The sequence below is a fragment of the Notamacropus eugenii genome, chromosome 4 (assembly GCF_028372415.1).
Source record: "Notamacropus eugenii isolate mMacEug1 chromosome 4, mMacEug1.pri_v2, whole genome shotgun sequence".
Classification (NCBI taxonomy): Eukaryota; Metazoa; Chordata; class Mammalia; order Diprotodontia; family Macropodidae; genus Notamacropus; species Notamacropus eugenii.
This window is the reverse complement of record NC_092875.1, coordinates 37,178,433-37,205,366: the sequence shown is the minus strand read 5'-3', so window position 1 is coordinate 37,205,366 and position 26,934 is coordinate 37,178,433. Positions and strand designations below refer to the sequence as shown.

Below are 26,934 nucleotides of genomic sequence, written 5' to 3'. Positions count from 1 at the left end.
ATCTCTGCAATCTTTCAAATGTCATTGAAACTTCCCCTTGGCCATCGTATGGATCAGGTCTTCCAGCAGTCTGGGCTATGGTACAGTTGGGCATAAGTGACTTGAAATCATTAAGGATAACTGCATCCTCTCTTACTATCTCCCTAACTTTCTTGAGTTTCAACTCTCTCTTATTTATTTTCATTCTGTCTTTTCCAGCCCAAAGACCATTCATGAGTCTCTTTTGCTGGATAATCCACCCAGGCCTTGCCTGTTAATTGTGGGTATCCCCCAAGACTCTGCTGTCTGCACCATTTCACCTGGTGATCTCATCAGCTCCCATGGTTTCAGCTTCTATCTCAATGCAAACAATTCTCAGATCTGTGTAAACCTAGCCTCCCTCCTGACCTCTCCTCTCATGTTTCCAAGTGCCTATTGGGCATTTAAAACTGTCTTATCTTGTAGAGATCTTAAGCTCAACATTTTCCAAAACTGAACTCATTATCTTACCCCCCAGACCCTTCCCTCTTCTGGAGAGAAAACTCTGCTGTTCCTGAAAGGATACCACTGTCCTCTCAGTCACTCAGGCTCAAAGTGTGGGTGCCATCCTCACCTCCTCACTCTCTTATCCTCCATAAAGAATCTGCCTTCACACTTCTCTCATGCCCTCTTCTCTGACACTACCACCACCATGGTCTAGGACCTCATCACCTCCACTGTCAAACTGACCTTCCTAAAACACACAAGTTTGATCGTGCCATCCCCCATTCAGTCAACTCCAACGACTCCCAAACAATCCTGTTAGGCTTTTAAAGCCCTCTCCAACAGAGCCCCTTCCTAGATGTGCAAGTCTTTTTGTTCCTTACACGCTCCCATGTACCCTGTGACCCAGTGCCACTGGCCTCACTGTGCCTCTCAGCTCCAGGAGTTTTCTCTATCCGTGCCCCACGCTTGGAAGACTCTCCCTCCTCATCTCTGCCTCCTGGCTTCCCTCAATTTTCAGTTAAAATCCTATGTTCTGCAAGAAGACTTTCCCAAGCCTCCTTCATGCTGGTGCCTTCCCTCTGTTGATTATTTCTGATTTATCTTATACAGATGCTGTTTGTACGTAGCTGTTTGTCATGTTGTCTCCCCCATTACACTGTGATTTCCTGGAGTCCAGGGACTCTTACCTTTTTTGGAATCCCCAGTGTTTAGCACAGTCCCTGGCACATAGTAGGTACTTAATAAATGCCTGCTGACTTGCCAATTTGACTTGGATTCCCCATAGTCATCTCAAATTGGACACGTCCAAAACAGAACTCCTTATCTTTCTTCCCAAACCCTCCCCCCTCTAAACTTCCGGATTACTATTAAGGCCACTACCATCCTCCCAGACCTATAACCTCGACTTCATCCTTGACTTCTCATTCTTACTCACCCTCAATCTGTTGACAAATCTTGTTTGTGCCTTCTGACATCTCTCCCATCCACCCCCTTCTCTCCATCCACAACCACCACCCTAGCACAGACCCTGCCTTTATTCTCTCCCCACGCCAATCTAGTCTTCACTTGGTTGCCATAACTATTTTTCTAAAGTGCATGTTTGACCACGACCTCCTATCCCACTCAGTGAGTTCTCGTGGCTTTCACAAGATCAGATATGATGGTCTCTGTTTGGTACTTTCCACTCCTCGTGGTTCACCCCTTACTCCCTCTTCAGTGTTCTTAAACATCTTCCATGTACTCTATGGTCCAGCTACACTGACCTCCTGGTAATGCCTCTAACAAGTCCCTCCAGTCCCTACACCTTTGCTCTATCTGCCCCCAGGCCTCTGTTTCCTTCAAGGCTCAGCTCAAGTCCCATCACCTAGGAGGCCTTTGCTGACCCCTCCCTTTTCAGATTTTATCTGCTCTGTACAGAGACCTCTTCCCGTGTTGTCTCCCCCATCTAAATGTGCTCCTCGAGAACAGGGAGTCGTTTTTGTCTTTCTCTATAGCCATGGTGCTGCCACACAGCATGCTCTTAATAAAGGACCACTCATTGACTGGCTGACTCTATCAAACTCCTCTATCTCCTCTTTTTCTCCTGGAGGTTTTTAATATACTCCGATGCCAATGTTGCTTCCGTTTATGCTATCTGATCACCACCAAGATGCTTCTCGTCCTTCTTCCCCTTGGATTCCCACAATTCCCAGCAGGTCCCCACACTTGGTGCTCCTCCACCGCCAGCCTGCCTTTCCTTAGGCTGTCTCTTTCAGCTGCTTCACCCTGGCCAAGCTCCAGGATGTCTGTATGAGGTCAGGTTCCTCTCTCTACTTAGGGTTCCTCTCAATTGTTATCCATCCTTTGTACACTGGAGCTCAGAGGAGTTAGACTTTGGGTTCTTTTCTTGGGTTTATCATCTATGAGTTTCTGGCTGGCCCCCCTGCTATCCTTCTGCTTGGTGGATGTCTGTAGGCAGGTTTTTTTTTCTTTCTTTTTCCTTTTCACTTTATAGTCTATAAGAAGGGTTGTTTGATTGCTTGTTTGGGGTTTTTTGCTTCCTTTTTCTTACTCAAATGCTGAACATATTAAGAGAACAAAGCTAGCTTCTAAGTGCTAATTAATTAAGGACCTTCATCACAGAAATAAAATTAAACTAAAATTTTATCCTGCCAGATCCTCTCCAATCATTGTGAAGAGATGTGCATCAAAAGTTTTATTTCTTCATACTCTGCCCCTCTAGCCTTTAGACACTGAGGTGGCAGGGGATAACTATGGCCTTCCACTAGAGTCTCTAGATATTTAACTTCAAATAAGCTACATTTCTAGGTAAAGAAAAATGGCTATTATCTGAGTATTCTTCTACTATAGCGTCCTAACGTATCACAGGATTTACGGCCAGAAGTGACTTTAGGCATCATCTAGATCGGAGTTTCTTAACTTTTTTTGTTTTCTGGACCCTTTTGGCTATCAGCCCATCGACCCCTTCTCAGAGTCGTGTTCTTAAACGTATAAAATACACTACATAGGATTGCAAAGGAAACTTGTATCATGTCATTAAGAATTTATTAAGCATGACATGACAGGCACAGGGTTATTTTACGGTTTCAAAGAAAGGCAAAAACAGGAACCTGCTTTTAAGGTGGGTACAATAGAACTGAGGAGTAAAGAAGCAAACCCTTACGTACATATTAGATATTCACAATGTAAATAAATGGGAAGTAATCTCAGAGGGAAGGCACCGGCAATTGGGAAGATGAGGAAAAGCCTATCCAAGAAGTTGGGATTTGGGATTTGAGATTTGAGCGGAGTCTGGAAGGAAGCCAGGAGGAAGAGGAGATGAAGGCAAGCATTTCAAGCATGGGGGGCAGTCAGTGAAAAGGGGGCACATCAAGACAAATGTTGTTGGGTGGTGGGCTATGTGCTGGGAAGTGAGGAAGGAAGGATGAAAAAGGTAGCAAGGAGCCAGGTTGGGAGGGGCTTTTAAAGTCAAGCAGAAGATTTGATCCTGGAGGCAATAGGGAGCCGGTTTATTGAGTAGGGAGAGTGCTATGGTCCTACCTAAACCTTTGGTAACCTTTGTGTGGAAGATGGGGTGGAGTGGAGAGAGAGACCACAAAGAAGGTTATTATTATAGCTCAGGGCTGAAGGGATAAAGGTCCTGAACCATGATATGGGACTGTGTGAGTGGAGAGATGTGTGGGAGAGATAGAGGTTGAAAGATTAAGGCTCAGCAACTGATTGGACAAATGGGATGAATTTGAGTGAGGAGTTGCGGGTGACACTGAGGTTTCAAGCCTGGGTAACTGGGAGAATGGTGGTGCCTTTGACAGTAAGGGAGCAAGGAAGGCTTGGGGGTTAAGATAATGAGTTCTCTTATGTCCATGTTTATGGGATATTGAGTTCAAGATACCACATAAGCAGTTGGTGATATAAGACCAGAGGTCAGGAGAGAGGTTGGGGCAGGATAACCAATAGGAAAATCATCTTCATAGAGATTATGTTGGAATCCACAGCAGCTGATGAGATCATCAAAGGAGATAATATAGAGGAACAGAAGAGGGCCCCATACATAGCCTTGGGTGACACTCAAGCAGTGAGTGGGTTGTGACACGGATAAAGATCTATTTTTAAAAGACTGAGAAGTCAGACAGGTGGGGGAGTGGAGAGAACAATGTCACAGAAACCTAGAGAGGAGAGAGGTGATGAACAATTTCAAAGGCCGCATGAGAAGAGCCTATTAGATTTGGCCATGAAGATATCTTTGGTGGTTTCAGTAGAAAGACAGGGTTGAAAGCCAGACTCCAGGGGGTTTGAATGAGAGAGGAAATGGAAACACTGTTGGTGGGAGGCTTTAAAACCCAGGTTAAGAACCTCAGATCTAGGCCAATCCAGTCATTTTACATGTGAAGAGGCTGGAGCCCAAAGAAAGGAAGGAATTTCTCTAAGGAAACCTAGGGAAAAGAATTAGGATTGAGATTTGAATCTCACACTTCTGATTACAAATTCCATGCTCTTTCCCTAAAACTGCTTCTATCCATCCATTCCTCCATCATGCATCCAGCTGTTAATTAAGGAGACCAAATAAGATCCTGTCTACAAGGGGCAGAGCACAGTGCTTGGCACACAGTAGGTGCTTAACAGATGCTTGTTCCCTGGGGAAGAAGAAGAGAAGCACTGGGGAGGTGCTGGAGCACAGCCTGGTCCATATGGCAGAGGCTGATGATGTGGTCCTTCTTTCAGGCGGAAGCTACCTTCAGGTTCTATGTGAGATGGACTTATTTGCAAGGCTTATAAGCGCAGGTCAAACACACGATGTTTCTAAAGCACTTCACTCATTGTTTTTCCTTCTGTTCTCATTAGAAAGTGTGGCTGGGCTCTAACACTCCCAGGAAAAAGAGCACTTAGTACACAGTAGAGGGAGTTTGAATTAGAAGCCATGAAGAGTTTCCTGGGAAACAAGGAAGTTTCTGCTTCCTCCACCATCCCCTGATATAAAGCAGACTGGGAGAGGCGCCCATCTGACAAACGGGAGCAGAACACAAGCCTGGCTTGAATTCAGGGGCAAAGATACTTGCTCCTGAGTTTGTTCTCCCGTGTGGCTGTTTACTGGACAAAACTGCTGGATTCAGAGGCTGAGGGGGAGAAGTGGCTGCTTAGCTCAATGCTTGGGTGAATTTGTGACCTCATCCTTGTGGGCACTCTCTCCCCAATGACATCTACTGTAAGCCATCCATGACCATCCTGTGCCACACCCTCCCATAAATGCTCCAAGGCAGAAGGCCCTCCTCCAGCTCTCTTGGCTTTGCACAAATATAACTGGATGCCAATGGAGCATGCAGGGCGTCCATCAGTTATCCCACAGTCCTGTCCCAGGGCAGGCACGCCTCCTTGTCCCGTCAGTCTAGTGAGGACCTGCACACCGCTGGTCCTTCATGATGTATTGTAGCTTGCTCTCTTGCCCAACGCACCTCTTTTCATAGCTTTTTGGGGGTGTGTCAATTTAAGTTCTTTAAATTTAACTCTTAGAATAAAAGATTTAACACTTCATGGTCAAAAGATGTAAACAAAAAGTTCCCAAAAGAATTGCAAGCTATTAATAACTAGAATAAAGGGTGCTCCAAATAACTGAGAAGAGACATGCAAATGAAAACAACTGTAAGATTTTACCCCATATTTGGCAAAGTGGCCGAGATGACAAATTGTGGGAACAATCAGTGTTGGAAAGGGTGTGGAAAGACAGGCACACTAGTGCACTGTTGGTGAAGCTGTGGGTTGGTCCAACAGTTCTAGAAAGCAATTTAGAATTACGCAATAGAGTAACTAAACTGTCCCAACCCTTGGACCTCAAGATTCCATGGCTAAGCACAAAGGTTCCATACATACTGAAATATTTATAGCATACCTTTTGGGGGTAGCAACAAACCAGACACAAAATTAGATGACCTTTGATGGGAAATGGCTAGATGATGGAACACGAATGTAATGAAATATTATTGTGTAGACAAGCAGGACAAATACAGGAAAACATGGAAAGACTTATGTGAACTGACACACAGGGAAGTCAGCAGAGCCAAGGAAACAACGCACACAATGACAACTACCACGTGACTCTAAAGAACGGCAGCCAAACAACCAAAACTGAATGGTGTGAAATTATCAAAGACAAGCTTGGCCCCAAAGGGAGATAAGAGAAGACACTTTCCTCTGCTCCTCTGCAAAGGTCAGGATCTGGAGGTGCAGAACTGTAAATAATGTCAGATTTTTTTAGGCATTGTTTGGTTTTACTGATTTTTTTTCTTCTTCCTTTTGTTTTTCTTTTTTAAAAAAGTTCTTCATTATACAGGTAGCTAGGTGGCACAGTGGACAGAATCTAGAACTTGGGAGTCAGGGAGATCCAAGTTCAAATCCTGTCTCACACACTTCCTAGCTGTGAGACTCTGGGCAAGTCACTTAACTTCTCTGTGCCTCAGACTCCCCATCTGTAAAAATGGGGATAATAGTAGCACCTCCCTCACCAAGTTGTTGTAAAAATCAAATGAGTTAATGTACGTAAAGTGCTTTGCAAACCTTAAAGCATAAACTTTAGTTATTATAAAGGATCCAGGAATGGGTGTGTGCATGAGAGATTCAGGGAGAAACACAGGCAAGATGGAAAGATATCAACAAAAATCTCTTTTAAAAGAATGAACACTCTCCTCAAAGACTTCATTCAGACAAATGCCTGTCCCCTCCAGGCTTGGCCATGGACTTCAGGTGCCCTGGATCATTGAGGCTGAACATTCACTCTCTGTTATATTTGATTTCTTTGGTGTGTGCATTGGACTAGATGGTCACCCAAGTCCCTTCCAACTCTGAAATTCTGTGCCTGCTTGAATGTCACAGGGGCCACTAAAAAGAAGCTAGTTGCCTGCTGGGAGCCAATGGTGGCTCTTGGATCTATGTGAAACCCAGCTGAAGCTACATCATCAGGCCAAGGAAGATGTATCCAAAGCCCTGTGCCCACCTGAAAGCACAAGATAAATGACAGCTGGTGTGATAAACAACGTGTCCAGCATTGGGCAGGGTGGAGGTGGGTGCAAGGGATGTCAGAAAATTATCCCATGTTTCCCTTGGGCTTTTGGCCCTGACCAGAATCTCATAAGGTTTAATAATCCCATGAGGGTAGCGTATGGGTTTGCTCACTAGCAAGACAGGCCTTGTGTTGCCATCACTTACTCTAAATTAATCTCCCACTGTAAGACAGTGTGGTCATCACCTCCTGCAGTGAAGACATAGGTGCCGTCATAAGAAAGAGTCACGTTGGACACCCCATCTGGGTGGCAAATAATAGCAGCTGTCTTGTGGGGATTACCATCGACTGGTAAGATCTGAAGGCCAACCTGGTAAGAAACACGAACAGGGCTGGTTTTCTCTCTCTTCATGTAATATAACATCGGTCTGTGAGCTCCCTTATCACAAAAGAGCCAAAGTGGTGATCCAGAGCCCACTGCTGCACAGACACCCCAAAGCCAATTCCCTGCCTCCCACCCCAACACCCTCTGCTCTGGTGGTGCCCTCTCAGTCTGCAGAGGCATTGTTGCCCTGGAAGCTCCACCAAGTCATTTGACATGAGGATGCTGCCTATCATAGTTAAACACTACTTCCAAAAAGGTCAGCCAGGGCATGGGGCAAAAGTTCACATGACTCCAGTGATAGCAGTATAAATTTAGAACTAGAAAGAAACTTAAGAGGTCATGGAGCTCAAAATCCTCATAGGGCCAAGACAAATGACATCCCCCTACCAGACTCCCCAGGGAAGTGAATGGCATGGCCAGGATGGGAAAGCCATCCTGCCCCCAAAAGCCTCCCTCTGCCCATCATTCCACAGCCAGCCTTGCCCTTCTGGGTCCCCTTGATACCGCTGACCACATCCCACCCAGAAAATCTAATACAGCTCATACCTTGTCTTTGTTTATAAATGCCAAATATCGTTTCTGTGGGTCATTTGTGGCCTTCTCTGGTAGGACTAGGACTCGCTCAATGGCTGATCCATAAGTTGGCCCAATTAGTGTCTTTCTGGAGAGACAGAAATAAACAAAAACAAATCTGTCTATTTTTGTTCAAAAGATCAAAATGTGAACACATGTTGGTTATTCTAAATCTTTGGTGAATTTTAAGCACAATGCCTTTAAAAGGTAGAAAGTTCTGTCACTTTGCTCTGAATTTCCCACCAGAGCACTGGGGCATGCATGTACAACTCACCCACTGCCATCTACCATTGCTAACAACTACTTCAAAGAAAGTGCGCCAGGTGTGCTGGCGCAGTTACAAAGAGCAAACACTTTGGAGAAACCTTTGTGCAAGAAATAAGGATTTTAAGTAGTCAGTAATTCTGACTTTCCCCTGCGGTAACTAAGAGAGATGGATAGAATGCCTTGGGACAAAGAAGCAGCAAGGAACTGTTCTATGCCAGCGGCATGAAAGAAAAGCCCCCGCTCTTCAGTGCTTGGCTGTTATGATAGACTATGAGATTTTCCATTGTTTTGTCTGTTGGATGTTACAGGTGTACGTTGGTCTATGGGATCGAGGGGTTCCTGAAAAATGGTGTGCAAATTAAAATTGCTTTAGGTCAAACACATCTTTCCAGAGCCATCAAACCACTTTCATTTGGATCCCAGGAGAGCACATGGGAACACGACAATTCCAGCCCAAAGTTGGCCTAAAGGTAACATAAGCTGACCTCAGCAGATAGTGACAACACTGAACTTAACTAAGATTCGGCAGGAATGAATGGGAAATGGGAAACTGAGGAATTACAAGTACTAGAGAAACAGTCCATCTGAGTTTAAATTACCCTGAGCTGTTTATTGAAGGGGCTAAGTGATAGAGCTGCCAAGTCACGTTTTGCTTTCCTAATCTGAATGGCTGAAAGTAATAAACTAGTGGGTTTTAAAAAATCTCCACTATTTCTATATCACTAACTCAAAGTCCAATGATTCTGAAAGAGTTTCTTTATTCCTCTCACCTCTAAGCTGCTTCACCTTCCATTCAGATTTGTCATGGGGGTTGGGGGGGAGGTGTGCAACCAACTAAGTGACTCTTGTTCCACGGTTAAAGCAACAAGAGCATATAGTGCCCAGCCACCAGGAGCAGAGGCACGGAGACTCTGAAAGCTCACCAACATCTCTGTGAAAAATCTTTCTGTCCAATATTTCTTTCTCAAGGCTTTCAGAGTGTTCCATCTCTGGGTTTGTAGCCAGTCCCCAGCACGGTGCCTGGCACATAGCAGCTGTCCCATAAAGGACTGACTTGGGGGATATTGTGCTATGTTTCCCCCCTAAGATGACTTCTCCATCCCCCGCAATGGGGCTTCTACCAGCTGCCATTAAAGTCTATTTGGATGTGAGTTTTCACAGGCTGTGCCACAGATGAACTGGTGTGTCCATGTCTATCTCCAGGGGCAGCAGGCAGGCATCACTCGCTCCCAGAAGGCTGATGGGAGATGATCAATGGAGGGGCTGAGAAGTCACAGATCATGTTCTCTTACAGACCATGTCCTGGCCCCAAGATCCCAGGAGGTCCTCATTCTTGGAAGACTTGTGTCTTGGCTGAGACGCTGTATAACAGACAGTGGCTGAAACGCTGAGCTTGGAGCTCAGGGAGCCTGGTGCCATGATCTTTCCATGGGCATGTCCTAGCTAGCTGATACTGGGCCTCAGCTGTCTCTGTCAAACGAGAACATCTGGTCCCTCTGATGTCCAGTACAGTCCATCAGCCACTAGAGTCAGGCCCTGCCCACAATGGCTGCCCAGTCTTCTGGGGCTGTTATTGATCATTCTTGTTTCGTCTCTTTTCCCTTCAGCAGCTGCCAAAACCAGAGCCCAGGGCTCTCTGTGGGGGTAGGAAGCAAGTGAGAACGCCTACCTGCCCAACAGTCCTGGGAGCCCTGGGATCATAGGAAACTGACCACCAACATCAATAGTAAGGCGGCATATTCTGTGGCCTCCTTCTTGGAGGGAGCTATTTCCCTCATTCCTATTCTATGGCACTAAAAGGGCTCTAATTCTTCCCAAACTGAGAAGTCTGCTCTGGACTCTGCAGCAGCATGATGGGGCACCAAGAGCCCTGCCTCCCCGAGGCACTGGGGCTGGGAGGGACCACCTAGGAAGGCAGAGTCCCTCTGGGGACCCTCCTGGTACCTGCACATCTTGGTGGTGGAATTAAACAGCTTCACTTTGTACACACTGTTGCAAATAAGCAAGAAGGACTCTCGCGTGAGAGGGGGGTACCAAACCATACACTTGGGGATGGCCTCCTGGTCCGTGCGATGGATGTCCAGGACCTCCAGGTGGTCCTTGGTGCTGTTGAGGAGATCGTACTCTATCTGCAAAGGAAGCCCAGCACTGTCACAAGATCACTCAGAGATGGGTGGGCCAGCTGGAGAAGCTCTGGCATCATCCCCACAATCATGGTGCCCCTGTCTTTGGGGGCCAAGGGCTCCCTTTTGGCATTCATGGTGGGTGAATTTATAAATTCTTAAGGAGGGTCACAATAAAAACTATCTTTGGCTGCTGCTGGGTAGATGCCTACCTTGTCTATCACTCCAATCTGAGAGATAAGGGGAGTGAATGAGCATTAATGTGTGCCCAGAACTGTGCTGTTGTTTGTTTGTTTTTTAAACAAATATGATCTCATTTGATCCTCACAACAACGCTGAGAAGTAGGTGCTATTATTACCCCCATTAAACAGATGAGGAAACTGAGGCAGACAGAGGTTAGGTTTGAAATCAAGTCATCCTGACTCCAGGCCTGGGCTTTACCCACTGTGTCACCTGGGCTGTTGTATGGTGAGAGTGACGATCACTGCACTATCTCCTTTTTTCCTGGGGTCCAGCTCCTAGAGGCATTATACCCATGCTACAGAGGAAGAAACTGAGGCTGGGGAGATTTAGTGACTTGCCCAGGTCACTCAGGTAACGAGGGAGGCTGGAGGAGGGTCTCTCCTGACCCTCAGGCCCTCATCTTTTTATGTCACTTTTCAAACCTCAAGGTCTCAATGACCTTTATAAACCACTATTGTGAATCATCCATCCCCACGTTATTGTAGAAGAGGTAGCCCCAGGACCCCTGAGGACACATCCCCACTTCCACATTGGTCAGTCAGTCAGTCAGTCAGTTAACATTGGTTAAGCGCCTACCATATGCCAGGCAGTATGCCTGGGATACAAAATGGGATGCACCAGGGATATAAAAAGAGGCAAAAAGACAGTCCCTGCCCTCAAGATAGACAATCTGCAAATGAACATGCACAAACAAATTACAGACACTCAGGATCAACACGGAATAATCACGAGAGGGAAGGCCCTGGATTTATTGGGGTTGTTGTCAGAAACACCCTTTCCAATTTCCTTTTTCTCAGAATTCACAAGGCCAAGGTCTCTTTGTAAACCTCTCAGTGGAAAGAACGGTGTTTGTGGCTAGAAGCTTTCTATTGTCAGCTCTGTTTTTAATACCACATGACCTTGAGCAAATCTCTTAAGCTCTCTGGGCCTCAGTCTATGCATCTGTAAAATAGGCTGTCAGACTAAATGGCCTCTGAGATCCTACCAGCCTATATATAATAGGAGTGGGGAAGCTACCTTCCTTCTCAAACTTCAGCCCAGCAAAGGCCCCCTCTAGGCAGTGTTACCCCCATTTCAAGGAGAAACTCTAAATTGAAGAGACTCACCCAAAGGATCAGGCAGAGGATAACTCACCAGCAATCTGTCCTTGCCAAGGCTGAGGAGCCTGGGGTCATTGTTATCCTGTTGAATCCCAAAGAGCAAACTTTGAATTTTTTTGTGGTGAGAATGAAGTCTTGCTAAATATTCCCAGACCTTTTCTCCATTTTTTTCCATTAGTTTGTAAACTGCCACAGTAAAATTGACATCCTGAATGAGAAGAAAAGAATTCAAATCATTCACAAAAGTTACCAGGTTTCCTCTGTCCTTGTAATTCCAATGCACGTTTTAACAACTCGAGAATTCTCCCCATTGCTCTAAGCCCGATGTCACCTTTTTAGAATGTTTTACCAGTGAAATTCCATTCACCTTCATCAGTTTCAGTACAGTTAACGGAAAACTCTCCTTGATGATGGACCAATGCACAAGCATTGACTAAGCCCCTGCTGTATGCCAGGCATTGTGCTGAGTGCTACGGATGGAAAGACAAGACAAAACAAAGCAGTCCCTGCCCTGAACAGGTCTACACTCTACTGCGGTTGTCTGTCCTTCACTCTCAAAGAAGACCATGACATGCAAGTGAATTGAAGTGAGGCAGGACTGTGCAAGATCACCAGCCTCACTTCATCCTCCAGAGCCATCTGAATCCAGGGGCCAGATATAGATCAGGAAGACTGGAGATGGCCCCCACATTCTACTGAGGAGTGGGATAGAGGGGCAGATACTGTAATCAGAGACAAAACAAAATGTATACAAAGCAAAAAAAAAAAGGAAGCATTAGTAGCTGGAGGAGGGAATCAGACTCTTGAGTTGAGCCTTGAGAAGGAGGCATGGGTTTCAGAGGCTCTGTTGCCTTAATAACCATCACGGGCATGTCTATGGGATTTGATCTTCACAACAACCTTGGAAGGGAGATGCTACTATTGTCCGTATTTTACAGATGAGAAAATTGCAGGAGAGATGGAAGTGACTTCACAAAGCTAGCAATACCTAAGACAGGGCTTGAACTCAGGGCTCCCTGGTTCCAAGACCACCTCAAGGCATCAGATTTCCGGCTACCTTAGAAGGTAGAAGGAAAGCAGACCAAACTGCCTGAAATATAGAGTATGAGCCAAGTCCAGAGCCGGAGTGTGAGCAGCTCTGTGAATGGCTTTGTCTGAGGACTGTGGGAGAGCGATAGGGCGCCTCTGCAGCTTCCTGAGCTGGCACTGTGCTGTAGGAGAAAACTAAGGCTAAAGTGAACAGCTCACTTACCATGGGAGTCCTTGACAGAAGCTAGACATGAAAGGACCCTAACATCCGCCTAACAAGGAGGCCCCTCCACCCTTTTTCTTTAAACTAGTGTGGCTTTGAAAGAGTTGCCAAGATGTCCTTGGATTCTTCATCTCAGTGGAAATACTTACAGCAGTTGCCAGGAACTGGGAGTCATGGGAGAAGCTGATAAGAGTCACATTGCCTCTGGAATATTTGAAAGGCTCCGGAGCCTCGTTCTTTAGCGACACAGCATCCATAATGTAAACCGTCCCTTCAGTGAAGCCAGCCCCCAAAAGAAATCCTGACAACACAGGCCAGAGAACAAGGACTCAGAAAGACATCTCACATTTGGAACCTGGGAAGGCCCGTCAAAGTAGAAGGAAATACCTTCGGGATTGAACGTCAGGCTCTGGATGCCGAGCCCGTCCTCGAAGATCCTGCTCACCACGTACATTTTCTTCCGATAATTCCACATTTTGAGCATTCCACAGACACTCCCAACAGCAATAAGGGGCTTGTAGGGATGACAAGCGATGGCGTGAATGGCGTCCTTGGGATCAATCAAGACTTCCTCTAGTTTGGTCCCATCTGTCGTTAAATGGTACACCCTGGCATCAGATGTGCCAATGATAAAATTTCTGTTTGCCAAGGAGAGACCAAGCCATGTCAGCAGTTGTGGGGAATTGGGGCACAACAGCTATTCAGTTCCTAATTGGGTATGAAACCACTCTGTGTCTGTAATCTTGTGACATTATTAACCTCACATCTCCAAAAATACGCCATCAATATCCAACAGCATCCATTTGCAAGTGAAAAAGCCTACATTTCAACATGCAAATTGAGTCATTAAGTATGCAGATGGACAGTCAGTTCTACAATTAGCTAATCTGCACATGCAAATTTTCATTTGTGTATGCAAATGTGGAGTTCTGCACATATGCAGATGTGCCTGTCAATGTTGCTGGGGTAATTAAACAGCCTCATTTGACAATTTGGTCTTGAAAATTTATGGCTATTAATTATCAAACATCTTTAAATGCAGCAGCTAGGATGAACAGAGCTTGGAGAAGAAAAGGAGACAAATGCACAGGAGGGAATCCAAACTCAACAGGGATGGGAGTGCCAAATGGAGGAACTTTCCAGATTTCATACAAAAACTCTGAATTCCTTTTTTAAAAAGGTTTATCAAGTTCTTGAAACTTTATTTATTAGCAATAAAGTTATCGGCTAAGTGGGAGCCCTTTGCAGGCTGGTGAGTGACATTTCCTATCAAAAAGCAGGCATGTCCGTAAGCTGGGAAAGTGCCAGGAAATGAAAGAGGCCCTGTCCTCAAGGAGCTGACCTACAATCTAGCGAGGGGCCATATGCACACCATGGAGGCAAACATGGACATACACAACATGGCAGAGCCTGCCCGACTCACCTGACAATGAAAGGGTTGCCTGGAAGGGTGCAGTCCGATGGGAAGTTTGATTTGTCCCCCACAGGGAAGAGGGGGTCCTTTGAAAAGGAAAGCATCACTATGGGGCTCAATTTGAACTGGCTGTACCAGTTAACCAGTGCCAGCTTGCTATCATAGAACCTAATGTGACCTCTGACATCGCCCGTTACAAAGTATCTGGAAAAAACAAGGTCAGTTTGTTAATGGCACAGCTCATCCCTCCCATGTTTCACGCCCTGTGCAGGGGTGGGCAACCAAAGCAAGCCATCACTTCAGCCCTAACCTGTGCCCCAAGTCTCAGGAGGACAGCTCATCCTGCCACCTCCTTTCAATAACTCTATATCCCCATGGGCAAGAGATAACTTTCAGGCCCAGAAGCGGGCACAGTCAAGTCTGGGGGCCAAAGAGTATCTCAGGGGGAAAAGAGTTTTCTGTTTTACTCCCTTCATCTGAAATCCACATCTTTAAAGTAATTTTAATCACGAGGGAAAATGAATTCTCTTGTGTCCAGAACATATGTGCAGAAAGACCAAATAAAAGCCTGTATTTGGTGAGAAGCATCAGCTTCTTGCCCTGTGTGTCCAACACTGCCCTCTCCTGGAATCTGAAAAATCATGAGTCTTCTAAGCGTGTGTGTATGTGTGTGTGCATGTGTGTGTGTCCATCAGAAAGTAAGTGCTAAAGTTGGTTCTAAGAGAAAGGAACAATGCAGACCAGCTCAAAAGAGGCAGATTTAGGCACAATGTTAGGAAAACTTTCCCAACAATGACTGCTGTTCCAAAGGGGAATGGGGAGCTGAGGGGGACTTCACTGCTGGGCTGGGGGTGGGGGAGGATGGGGGGTCTTTAAGGGAAGGTCAGTAGATGCCCCCTGTCAGGGATGTGGTAGAGGGGCTCCTGCTCAGGTTTGAAGAAGCCTAGCTGCTCTCCAAAGGGTCTTCCATCTTCAACCCTAAACTAATCCAGAATCTACCAAAAGATAAGTTGCAAAGCCACTATCATTATTTTTTTATACCAAGGATAATATTACCGTAGGGAAAAGGTAGCTTTTTACCTTTTGATTTGGATATTTTGTCTCACATTTCAAATCCCTTTAAGACATGAGTAATTATTAAATTATACTTTTCTAGCTATGCTGGGTTCTCTCTACTACCCTCTCTGACTCGCTCTTTTAATCTGACATAAAGCAGGTATTTAAGAAGCACTGATTTGTGTGCTAAATAAAGATTACAACTCTTTCTTTTACTTCTTTTTCATCTTCTGTATAGCCATCACTCAGATATTAAAAACAAATACTCTTCTGAATGAAGGCCCCAAATATTCACAGTGGAAGTGCTGCAGGGGACAAACCTCAACTGGAATCTGGAAATAACTGCCATTGTGATCAGTCACAGGAATGTATTAAATGACTTACCTGTCCACAGAAGTTAACACGGTAAAGGCATCCTTCTGCAAATGCACCAGTTTACAAGCTTTGATACGAAGTACCTCTAAGGAGGTGTAGGATCGAGGTGGGGGGTGGAGGTCCCAAACCACCAGCTTCCCTTCCGTCGTGGCAGTCAAAATCTGTCTGGCCGCAAAATGAAATACGGACTGGCTAAATTTTCCCACAATTTTGTTGAATGTCTGCATTTCAAAAGAAAAGTTATGGGTTACCACTTGTACATACAAACAATAAGCTCATTAAAAGTCGGCAACAGTTACAGAAAGGTACCAAGTCAAGATACAGCTTAACCCCCAAAAAGAAAAACCCAGTTACCCTGCAGACACTTCTAATGCCCACAAAAGTCCTAAAGTGCTAAAAGGGCCTTGGATGGGAATTGAGTTTAACTAAACGATCCACTGAAAGCAGATCAAAGGGACATCACTTGCTCAAACTTCTCTCATCTCCAGAGATTATAAAGGGAAATTCAGATGCATGCAACCTGTTAGAAAGAAAATCATGCTCTAGTTATAGAATGATATTAGCATATTAAAAATTTCCTAATCAGCTTTTTGTCACCAATCTATTTCTCCAGGAGAGAATGATACAGGGTGAATAGTGATGGCCCTGGAAAACGGCCCATTGTTCACTTACAGAATGAAGAAGCCATATCTGCAGTAGAATCATAGGATTTAGGTCATAGGAAGAGACTGCAGAAGCCATCAGTTCTAATTTCCTCATTGTGCAGATGAAGAAACTGAGGCCAGGAGAGGTAATGGCTTGAAAGGATGAGAACTGGCTCTCAAATGTGGTATGTGGGAGGTTCTAGGGGCCTAGGCTTCCAGACTCTACCTAGGTATAGCATCAGAGGTCTGCTCCTCTAAGGGAGCTCAGAAACTGCTTAGTCCAGTTCCCTCATTTTACAGATAAGGTAACTGAGGCTCACAGAAGTTTAATAGTTGGGCCAAAGTCACAGAGGTAGTAAGCCTCAGAGATGGGACCCAAAGCCAATGCTCTTGATACACACACACGTATATATGTATATATGTTTATACATACGTGTGTGCATATACACACATAAATCACACAGAGAGGTATATGTCACATCCTCCTAGATTATACAGGTACCACAAAATCTATTTTTTTAAATTCTGAAAAAACTGCGAACAAAGCGAAATTTAACGATTTGCTATGCGATATTTCAAATGTGTTACTCAATTTCCCCAAATATACATTGAGAATCATCATATTTGCGCTTTCTCTTTCTCAGATGTATTGTGACAACCAATTGAACAATTACCAATAATCCAACAAGTTCTCTGAACTCTTTAAAAGGAAAGAGTTATTGGAAAACACCGTGTTTTGTTCTCCCCAGTACCAAATAAAACTCACAGAATGCTTTCCTTTATCACTGAGGCTCACATTAAAATAAGGTTCTTGGAGATCAGGGCATTTGATATGGTCTTTTCATAAATGAGCTCTCACAGCCATAACAAGTGATTACTTTTGGACCTTTTGGACCTTGAGGACAGGGGCTATTTCTTTTTTTTTTTTTTTCTGTCTTTGCAGCCACAAAGCCCAGCCCAGCACCCAGAGCAAGGTAAACAAATGCTTCAGGAATGTTGGCTGAATGAATTTAAATAAAGTGGGAAAGATGGGGCTCTTAATGGAAATCAGGACACAAGTCCAAGGTATTTTATGATCATCTTAGTGTTTTATACCCTCAGCTAACAAGGACAAGGTAGACCCTGCACCTGCCCAAGGAACTGAACACCACCCGGTTGCTGGAGCAGCTTGAGCCCAGAGGGACACCTGGTGGCTCATTTGGAGACTGCACTCTGAGCCGTTATGCTGGCTGCATCTTTGGGAAGTAAAGATAGACGCTGACTGACAATTAGCTACCTTTTTCTCAGTCTCTATGGCCCATGTAAGAGATGCACCTGCTTAGAGAGGAGAAACTCCTATACCTTATAGAAAGAAAGGTCAGACAGCTCCAACCCTGAAGGAGCCTTTATTCCCCCAGTGATGTCTATTCTGAGACAGTCTATTCTACTCTGGTGGTCCTAACTGTTAGGAAGTACTTTCCCTACATCAAGCTAAAGTTTGTTGCCTTCCAATTTTCACCCTATAGAGGGCAGTGTTAGTGGTCAACCTCAGGGTTGGTCCCACTTCACTGAGTGTCTGTGAGACATCTTTAGCCGGTTGACCAGTAGGCATCGCCAACTCAGTGTGGCCAAACGGAACTTACATAATCTCTGCTTCCCAAACCCATCCCTGTTTCTGTTGAAGACACTACAATCTCATTGGCCTCAGAGTCATCCTTGACTTTTTCCTCTCTTATCCCTCATCCCCCAAATGCCATCAGCTTCAGAATCTTGACTCTTTCTCTACCATACAAGTCTTACCCAACCCCAGCTCCTCCCTCGTTCCAGCCCTCGTTCTTCCTTGGACCATTACAAGAACCTCTCAACTGGACTCTCTGCATCCACGTTCTTCCCTTTCCAACCACTCTTCTACACGGTGGCCATATTGGTATTGCTAAAGCATACCATGTCACTGTTCTGCTCAATTTCAATGACTCCCCATTGCTTCTAGGATAAATACAGATTCTTCTGTTTAGGCAGCTGGACGGTACAATGGGTAGAGCACTGGGCCTGGAGTCAAGAAGACCTGACTTCACATCTGACCTCAGGCGCTTATTAGTTTTGTAAGCCTGAGCAAGCCACTGAACCTCAGTTTCCTCATCTCTAAAATGGGGATCATAATAGCATTGTGCTCAGCACAGTGATTGGCAGTTAACTGCTATATGAATATTGTTAAAGTTCTTTACAATCTGAGTCCAGCCTAGCTGTCCAGGTTTATTGCACAAGCATTCTGTTCTCTGGATTAAACAATCTTTTGCTATTTCCCATCCCTCACATCCCATGTTCCACTTGTCTCTCTGATTTTGCATGGGTTGTATGCCCCAAGCCTGGCATGTTTTCTCTCCTTGCTCCCATCTCTTGGAATCTTGGAATCCTAATACAGGGTTCAGCACAAGTGCTACCTCCTAAATTATTTTGTATTTGCTGATCTGTTCGCCCTTGCCCTCCCTGCTTTCAGGTACCACCTTAATCAGTCAATCCACAAGCATTTATTAGCTCCCTCCTATGTGCCAGGCCAGGCTCTAAGGTTACCAGGACAAGACAGTCCCTGTCCTTGAGGAGATGACATTTTGCTTGTCAGGGACTTTATAGAGAAGATTCTTGGTGACTCAGGGTTGGATTCAATGACCTTTGAGGGCCCTTCCAACTTTGAGATTCTGTGATTCTGAGTCAGATCTGAGGTCAAATCCTAACTCTTCTCCTTATTACTTGTGTGAGCTCAGGAGAGTCAGCTAACTTCTCTGGCCTCAGTTTCCTCATATGGAAAGTGTGGGTGCTCAACCCATAAACACCTAACCTCCTTCACAGATAACAATCAAATATTCTCTCTCAAAATCTGATACGGGAAAATACAATAAACATACTCACTTTTTCAGTTAAAACTGGCATACTAAGTTGAAGAATATCATTTGCTTCATCCTGGTAAATGCAAGTAAATATTAATATTTCTGCCTCAAAAGAGGAATTTTATAATATCAGGATAGTCACAAGAAAAGCACAGAGAAGGACTAATGGTGTTAAGAGGGTTTTATCTTATGGAATTAAAATAACCAGCTGCCTCTTTCACACTCATCCCAGAACCAAAGCCCAGACAAAAACAGAGAAATGGAAAGATATTTCTCATACTATAAATTACTGGGTTAAAAAGAAACCTGGAACCCCCTGCAGAGGCTGCCTTCTGCTGCTCATTCCTTCCTGTCTCCTTTCCCATCTGACATTTTCGGGATCTCTAGGCACCAGAAGAGAGGGTGAGATGGACCATGAATGGCTATTTGGGGGGAAGGGATTGGGGAGCTGTCCAGGGTGACACTGCAGCACAACTTTCCAAAGGGTCAGTCACACCTCTTTGTGCTGCAGCCTTCTCTTCCTCGGGGTGTTTCTGTACTATCATAAAACACTCAGCACAAACACAGAGGGAGGTCAGGCCAGGTGGGCTGAGTTCTCCAGTGTGCACTGGATTCACCTGACAGGCAGCCAGGAGTCAGGCTAAGTAAAGCTCTATGGTATTGGCATCGTGAGTTTGGTGTCAGAACCACCACTGGACAGAGACAGTGCAACCCAAGTTCTGAAGATCAACTCAATATAAAGAACTTATTCACAATTAGAGCATCCCAAGAAGGGAACAGACTGCTTTGGAAGCAGCAAGCTTCATATCCCAGGCCTTTAAGATTGTGATCATAAGCTGGGGATGGTGGAGGGGAGATGGATGCTTCCTGTGGGAGGACCTGGATTAGCAGCCCCTTCTGGGTCTAAGATTCTATGACTGACCAGCCTCCCCTCTGAGCTTCCAAGACAGGAAGTCAGTTCTCCCTTTAGCATGCTCATTGGAGTCAACTTGGTATTCATGAATTTCATTTTTGAAGATTTCTGACTACATATGAAAACCGTGAACTGTATTTAAGAACAAGCCCCTCAAGTTCAACTGCTTCCTCCGCAGGCATTTTATTTTGAAGAAATGTCTACTGGGGGAAAAGCTTCTAGCTGTGTGGAAGGAGACTTTTCTCATAACAACTTTTTTTATGATCTTAAGGAAAGATTCTCAGAATCTGGAATTAGAGATCATGGATTGAAAAAGCAAGATATGCTTTGTAATAGGACTAGAATAGCCCAATTTTAAAAAAACATTCTGAAATATAATATCTTCTTAACTTAATAATAACCTAAATTGATAAGAGCATGGCCCAAGTGTCATATACCCAAGAATGACTCCCGGCATTGTCACTTACCCATTCATAATACAGCAGGCGGCTTTTACTGTTGCTCACCAATTCTGTATGATTACCTGGATTGAAGATAATGTATTCCTGAAGTGTAAAAAGAAATTGGTGAAACACTCTGTATGAGCATAAAATTTATATGGACAGAGTCAGAGAACATGTGTCAGGCCTTACTTTAATAGCAGGGCACCATGCCTCCTTCTCCTCTGAAGGGTGTTGAACCTGGGCCCCGCTATGTGGCCTCAGTGAATTATTCAGTGTCTTAGCTCCTATACACAACTGTAAACCTCTTAAGGACAAGAACTTATCCAGCTGATCTCTGTGTTCCCTCCAGATTCTCAATAAATACTTGCTAAATGAATAACAAGCACACAGGAAAATAAAACAGACTAGACAAATCGTTTTCATTCCATTCAATTCAACAGGCATTTACTGAACATCTGCCAAACACTGGGGATGCAAAGATAAAACTCACACAGTCCCTGGCAGTCACTTGGGTGGCCTAACAGAGGATGGACTGAAGTGGGGAGAGACTGGAGACAGGAAGCCCTTCACCCCCAGCAGGCCGCTGTTCACTCCCACCACTCTGGAGCAGGCCCTCATCACCCCCACATCCAGACTATCCCAACAGCTTCTGGGAGGGTCCGCCTGCCTCCAGTCTCTCCCCACTCCCCCCCAGTCCATTCTCAATCACTGAAGTGATTTTCCTCAAGTGCAGGCCTGTGTATGTCACCCCCAAAACCACTCAACATGCTCCAGTGGGGCCCTGGCACCTCCAGGATCCAATACAAAGTGCTCTGTTTGTTGTTCAAGGCCCTTCCTAACCTGCCCCCTCCTCCCTTTCCAGTCATCTTACACCTCACTTCTCAATACGTCCTCTCTGACTCAGCGACATGGACCTCCCAGCTGTTCCACAAACAAGATACTCCATCTCTCACATCTGGGCATTTTCTCTGTGTCCCCATGCCTGACAGGCTCTCCCTTCCTTCTTCTGCCTCCTGGCTTCCTTTAAAATCCCATCTTCTACTTTCTCAACCTTTTTAATTCTAGTGCCTTCTCTCTGCTAAGTATTTTCTATTTATCCTGTATAGAGCTTGTATGTACGCAGTTACTTGCCTTGTTGTTTCAAGTTCCTTGAGAGCGGAGTTGTCTTTTACTTTTTCTTTTCTTTGCATTCCCAGTGTTTAGGACAGGGCCTGGCACGCCGCAGGCACTTAATACATGCTTATTGACTGACTGATACATCTACAAAGTGGGAATACCATTTGGGCCACCTGCTTCATTGGACTGCTCTGGGAATAAAATGCCATAATGGATGTCATCCCATATCTGATTTCCACAGTGACAAAAGGTGAATGGCCAGAGAATTTTCTGTAAGGGCATGTGCCCAGGTTCAATGTTATTTCCTCTCTTGAGCTTCAAACAATGGAACTCACCTGAACACCCATATCTGGCTCCAGGGTAATAGAACATGCAGGTGTCTCGGTGTCCACTGTCCATCTCCAGATACAGACTTTCTTTAGGGGAAGGTAGCAAAGAGACTCATAAGAAAAGTATTCAGAAGTGGGGTGTGAGCTCAGTCCCTGTACGGCTCTCCTGATAAGAGGGCACCTCCTGGTCACTGGGCACACCCAGCCAGCCAGCACACAGCCAGTGGAGGAGACCGCAGGCTTCAGGATGGGTTCAGTTCTTCTGAACATCCAACTGGCAGATTTGAGGCTGGCTGTCTGGAGGAGCTGTGACTAGAGAGATCCCTAACAGCAGAACCAGAGTGTCCTTTACCTGGAATGTTGCATCATCGATGGTCACTAAAAACTTTGCATCCTTTGTCATTGCCATGGCTTTAATGCCATTTCCATCTGGACAGCTGTCGAATATAGTATGCACGGGAATACTGCAGAGTAAGAGAGATGCGTGGCGGTCACCATTCAAGTTAAGAACTGGCTGCTCGATCCTCCCACGCCACTCAGCTTCAGGAAAATTCATGGGATCATTTTTTTCACACAGGCAGTTATCCTAAATCATCTTCATACTTGTCAGGCTTCAAGTGTTTCCCTTATTTCCCTAAATCTCAGCAAATGGCTGGCCTTATCTCCTCAATGAATTAAGCCCCTTCAGAACAAGCATTCCCCCCCCATACAGACATGTTGTGCCACCTCAGAATCTCTATCTGCCCACACGCCATCCTCCCTCCTAGGCCAAGCCCTCTGAATGTCTTCCTTCAGCCTCCATCATCAGTCCAGCCCCACCCTTTTCTACGTCTGTGTCTCACACTGTGATCAGTTCCCCTGGCTCTTCCTTCATCTCCCCATCCTCCCCTGCCCAGTTGCCCTGTTCATCTCTGCTCCTCTAACACACCTCTGCTCTTTCTCAGAGGCCTGCTCAGTTCTGTCCCCTCTACAGACCCTTCCTGCCTGCTCCAGCCCTCTATCCCTGGGACCTGCAGCACTGTGTGCATGCTGCCCTGAGACGCTGGCTCTCGTCCCATGTAAGCTCCATTTCTCCATAGGCCCCTGAGGGCAGCCCCACTTTGTATGCACAAGGCTGAGCTTCACAAATACTTCTGGCTGATGATGGTGGCATATTTCCTTCCATTTATTTATGTCACAGGAGCAAACGGAGGAATCTCCCCGATCTGGGGGACTGGGCACTCCTATGAAGCCAAGGCCATGCACAACCAGAGGGCTCTGGCTGGTCCCTGTGTGTTCCTGTCCCTAAAGGCTGTGTCAAAGATGACTGACAATTATTGAAAAGAACCACCCACTAGGGAGGCTTTAAAAAGAGAAATAATGTCCACTCTTGCCTTCTTCTTTTTTTGAATATGGGACTTGGGATTCTCACATGACAGCCCTCTCAGTTCCTCTCTTCCCATTAGGGAACTGGGAGTGGGGATGGGGAGGGAGCACTGAATTTGGGGATGGCCAGGATCATTCCCTTCTGTGCAGAGTCTCTGAGCTGGTAGTTCAGGGTTTGGGACCTGCTTGGTTTACCTGTGCATGTACAACGGAAGAGACATGGTATGGTTCAAAGGGAAGGAGCCTGCTCAGCGATGAAGAGGGCATCATTTTTAATAAGGTATTTCAGAGACTTTTGTCTAACACTCAACATACAGAGAGAATTCTCAGTGTCCTGGCTCCCAACATCCAGCACAATGTGAGGAGGAAAGTGGCAGGGAAGAGAAGGGCTGTCTCTCCTCTTTTCTTCCCAAGCTATAGTGATATGTGCCATACACATGTATATATACAAACATAGATACATGCATATATGTACATATGTACACACACATACATGCACACACAGCAGAGTGTACACGTGCTTGTCTATGTGTATGCCTGAGGCTGGGCTGGGTTGCCCAGGGAACATGTGACAGGAGAGCCATCCTGAGATGGATATTTCTAGCCAAGGTGGCTATCTCACTCAGGGATTCCGGGATGCTGGGTGGCAGCGGGTGGGGCTTCCTGTGACCACACCCTTCTCAAAAGAGAAAGATGACCACTCCTAAGAAGATAAGAGAAGCCCTTGCTAGCCACAGGAGATGGACCTCAACTTACTGCTTAGACAGTAGAGAGGAAAGGTAAAGGTGAAACCTTGTTAGGAGTCCCATAAATCTTCTGCCTTCGCCTCCCCAGACTGTAAAATAGGAGTTAAGAGTTGTTGTTTGTATAAGTTACTACTGTGCTGTAAGAAATGGCGAAGGGGATGGTTTTGGAAAAAACTGGGAAGACATCAGAACTGATGCAAAGTAAAGTAAACAGAATAAGGAGAACCATGTACAAAGTAACAACAATATTGTAACAGTAACCAACTGTGAAAGACTTGCTCACTCTGATCCAAGCAATGATCCGCCACAATTCCAAAGGACTCATGAGGAAAAATGCTATCCCCCCCTCCAGACAGAGAGCTGATGGACTCAAAATACAGATTGATGCATGTTTTTTTCTCTTTCTCTTGCTTGTTTTCATTTTATTTTATTTTTTTGGAACATGGCTAATGTAGAAATATGTTTCACATGATTTCCCATGTACAATGGGTATTGTATTTTTTTACTTCTTAAGGAGGGGAAGGGGCAGAAAAAGGGAAAACTGAATCTGGAACTAAAAATAAAATTAAGTTTTAAAGAATGATCACTCATGTTTTAATTTTTTGGTCAATGTGTACTTACGAGTTTTTTGTGTTCAATGCATTTTTTTTGGTGGTGGAAGAAAAAAATAACATACTTGATATTTACTCCTTCCTATAATGAGTAAGGGGACCTAGTTTCTTTTGGGAGAGACCCTGGACAGGAAAAAACCTAAGCTTTAAAAGATTGTTCCCCTTGAGTCCAGGATTGGTGCATAATGAGTCAGACTGTGACAAAAAACTCTGAGCTATCTCTCCCTCTCTTTGGGAGCAGGCTCCAAAGACTGAACCTGGCCCCTTTTTCTTAAGACCTGCTGTGGTCAGTTTAGTGAAGAGCCTGGTCCTTGGATTATAGACTCATACCTGTAGCCTTGCCAACCTAGTCAGACCTGCTTAAACTAGTGCTTGATTGGCACAGCCATAGTGAATTCAGGATTACCTCCCCACCATGAGGAGTCATCAGAGGAGGGGGTTAGTGACATTCTGTTCATTTATCCAAGGGAAAAGCATGTAGAACCTCAGGAATTTTTCTGATTTAGTTTCTCTCTTTTTTTTTTTCAAAAAGATGAGTTGAGAAATATACTGTCTACGGAAAAAGGAATTCGAGGAACTTACTGCTTATTATTAAAGCCCTTGTGTGAAATAAGTAACTATACAAACATATGAATAAAAATAGTTTTTACTCTGAATAAGAGTTCTGAGAATTTAGTACAAGTGGGGAAAACGAAGCTAAAAAATAAGAAATGAAACAAGAATATCTTATTACGAAAATGTCTTCATATCAAAACTATTCTACAAATTTGATTTTAAAAGCAGGAGGTAAAATAGAAGCAAAATAAGATGCATGGAAAAAGAAATTTCTAAAGAGAGAAAAATATAGTTTTAAGGTTTGGTGATTCAAACCCGATTATTGACAAGCATTTTTTTCTTTTCTCCAAAATAATTGAATTCTTTTACTGGCCTCTTTTGATAGCGTTTAAGTAACAGGATTATTTTTAAACAGAAAAAAGTTTGACTATGTCCTAATAATCAATTCAGAGGATTTGCTGATCTAAGGATTAAAAAAATCTCCTTTAAATGGAAAAACTGAGCACAGGTTACTCCTTGGGTCCTCACAGTGTGATCAGCTAGGATTCTCTTTGGCAATACGAAAATGGAATGTGCAGAAATACAGCTTGTCAGTGTGGCGCAAATAGACCAATGCTTGACATTGTACACAAGAATAAAGCCCAAATGGTTACATGATCTAGGTATAAAGAATGATACTATAAACAAATTAGGGGAGCAAGTAATAGTGCATTTGTCGGATTTATGGAGAATGGAGAAATTTTTGACCAAACAAGAGACAGAGAACATTATGAAGTGCAAAATGATTAATTCTGATTACATTAAATTGAAAAGTTTTTGCACAAACCCAATGCAACCAACATTAGAAGGGAAGCAGAAAACTGGGAAAGAATTTTTGTAACTAGTGTCTGTGATAAAGGCCTCATTTCTAAAATATATAGAGAACTGAGTCAAATGTACAAGAATACAAGTCATTGCCCAATTGATAAATGGTCAAAGGATGTGAACAGGCAGTTTTCAAAGGAAGAAATTAAAGCTATCTATAGTCATATGAAAAAATGTTCTAAATCACTATTGATTGGACAGATGCAAGTCAAAACAACTGTGAGGTACCACATCACACCTATCAGATTGGCTAACATGACAAAACAGGAAGATAATAAATGTTGGAGAATATGTGGGAGAGTTGGAACACTAATTCATTGTTGGTGGAGCTGTGAGCTCATATAACCATTCTGGAGAGCAATTTGGAACTATGCCCAAAGGGCTACAAAAATGTGCATACCCTTTGACCCAGCAATATCACTTCTAGGACTATATCCCAAAAGAGATCATAAAAATGAGAAAGGGTCCCACATGTACAAAAATATTTATAGCAGCATTCTTTGTGGTGGCCAAGAACTGGAAATCAAGGGAATGCCCATCAATTGTGGAATGGCTGAACAAGTTGTGCTATATGAATGTAATGGAATACTATTGTGCTATAAGAAATGATGAACAGGAAGACTTCAGAGATACCTGGAAAGACTTATATGAACTGATGCTGAGTGAAAGGAGCAGAACCAGGAGAACGTTGTACACAGCAACAACCACAGTGTGTGAGGAATTTTTCTGGTAGACTTAGC

At 44.5% G+C, this 26,934-nt stretch overlaps 1 protein-coding gene across 2 annotated transcripts in view; it reads right to left on the bottom strand.

The window, feature by feature from the left end:
* The window catches only part of CFAP251 (cilia and flagella associated protein 251), an 80,757-nt gene that overhangs the window by 31,643 nt on the left and 22,180 nt on the right, over positions 1–26,934 (bottom strand). For both annotated transcript variants that reach the window (XM_072600550.1, XM_072600549.1), the window contains exons 6-17: positions 22,406–22,517; positions 22,060–22,140; positions 20,633–20,710; positions 19,275–19,325; positions 15,754–15,965; positions 14,323–14,517; positions 13,287–13,537; positions 13,049–13,200; positions 11,682–11,855; positions 10,125–10,309; positions 7,887–8,001; positions 7,162–7,325 (exon numbers count right to left, since the gene is read on the bottom strand). In XM_072600550.1, the coding sequence (XP_072456651.1) occupies positions 7,162–7,325; positions 7,887–8,001; positions 10,125–10,309; positions 11,682–11,855; positions 13,049–13,200; positions 13,287–13,537; positions 14,323–14,517; positions 15,754–15,965; positions 19,275–19,325; positions 20,633–20,710; positions 22,060–22,140; positions 22,406–22,517 (1,770 nt within the window). The remainder of the gene's footprint in view (positions 1–7,161; positions 7,326–7,886; positions 8,002–10,124; positions 10,310–11,681; positions 11,856–13,048; positions 13,201–13,286; positions 13,538–14,322; positions 14,518–15,753; positions 15,966–19,274; positions 19,326–20,632; positions 20,711–22,059; positions 22,141–22,405; positions 22,518–26,934) is intronic.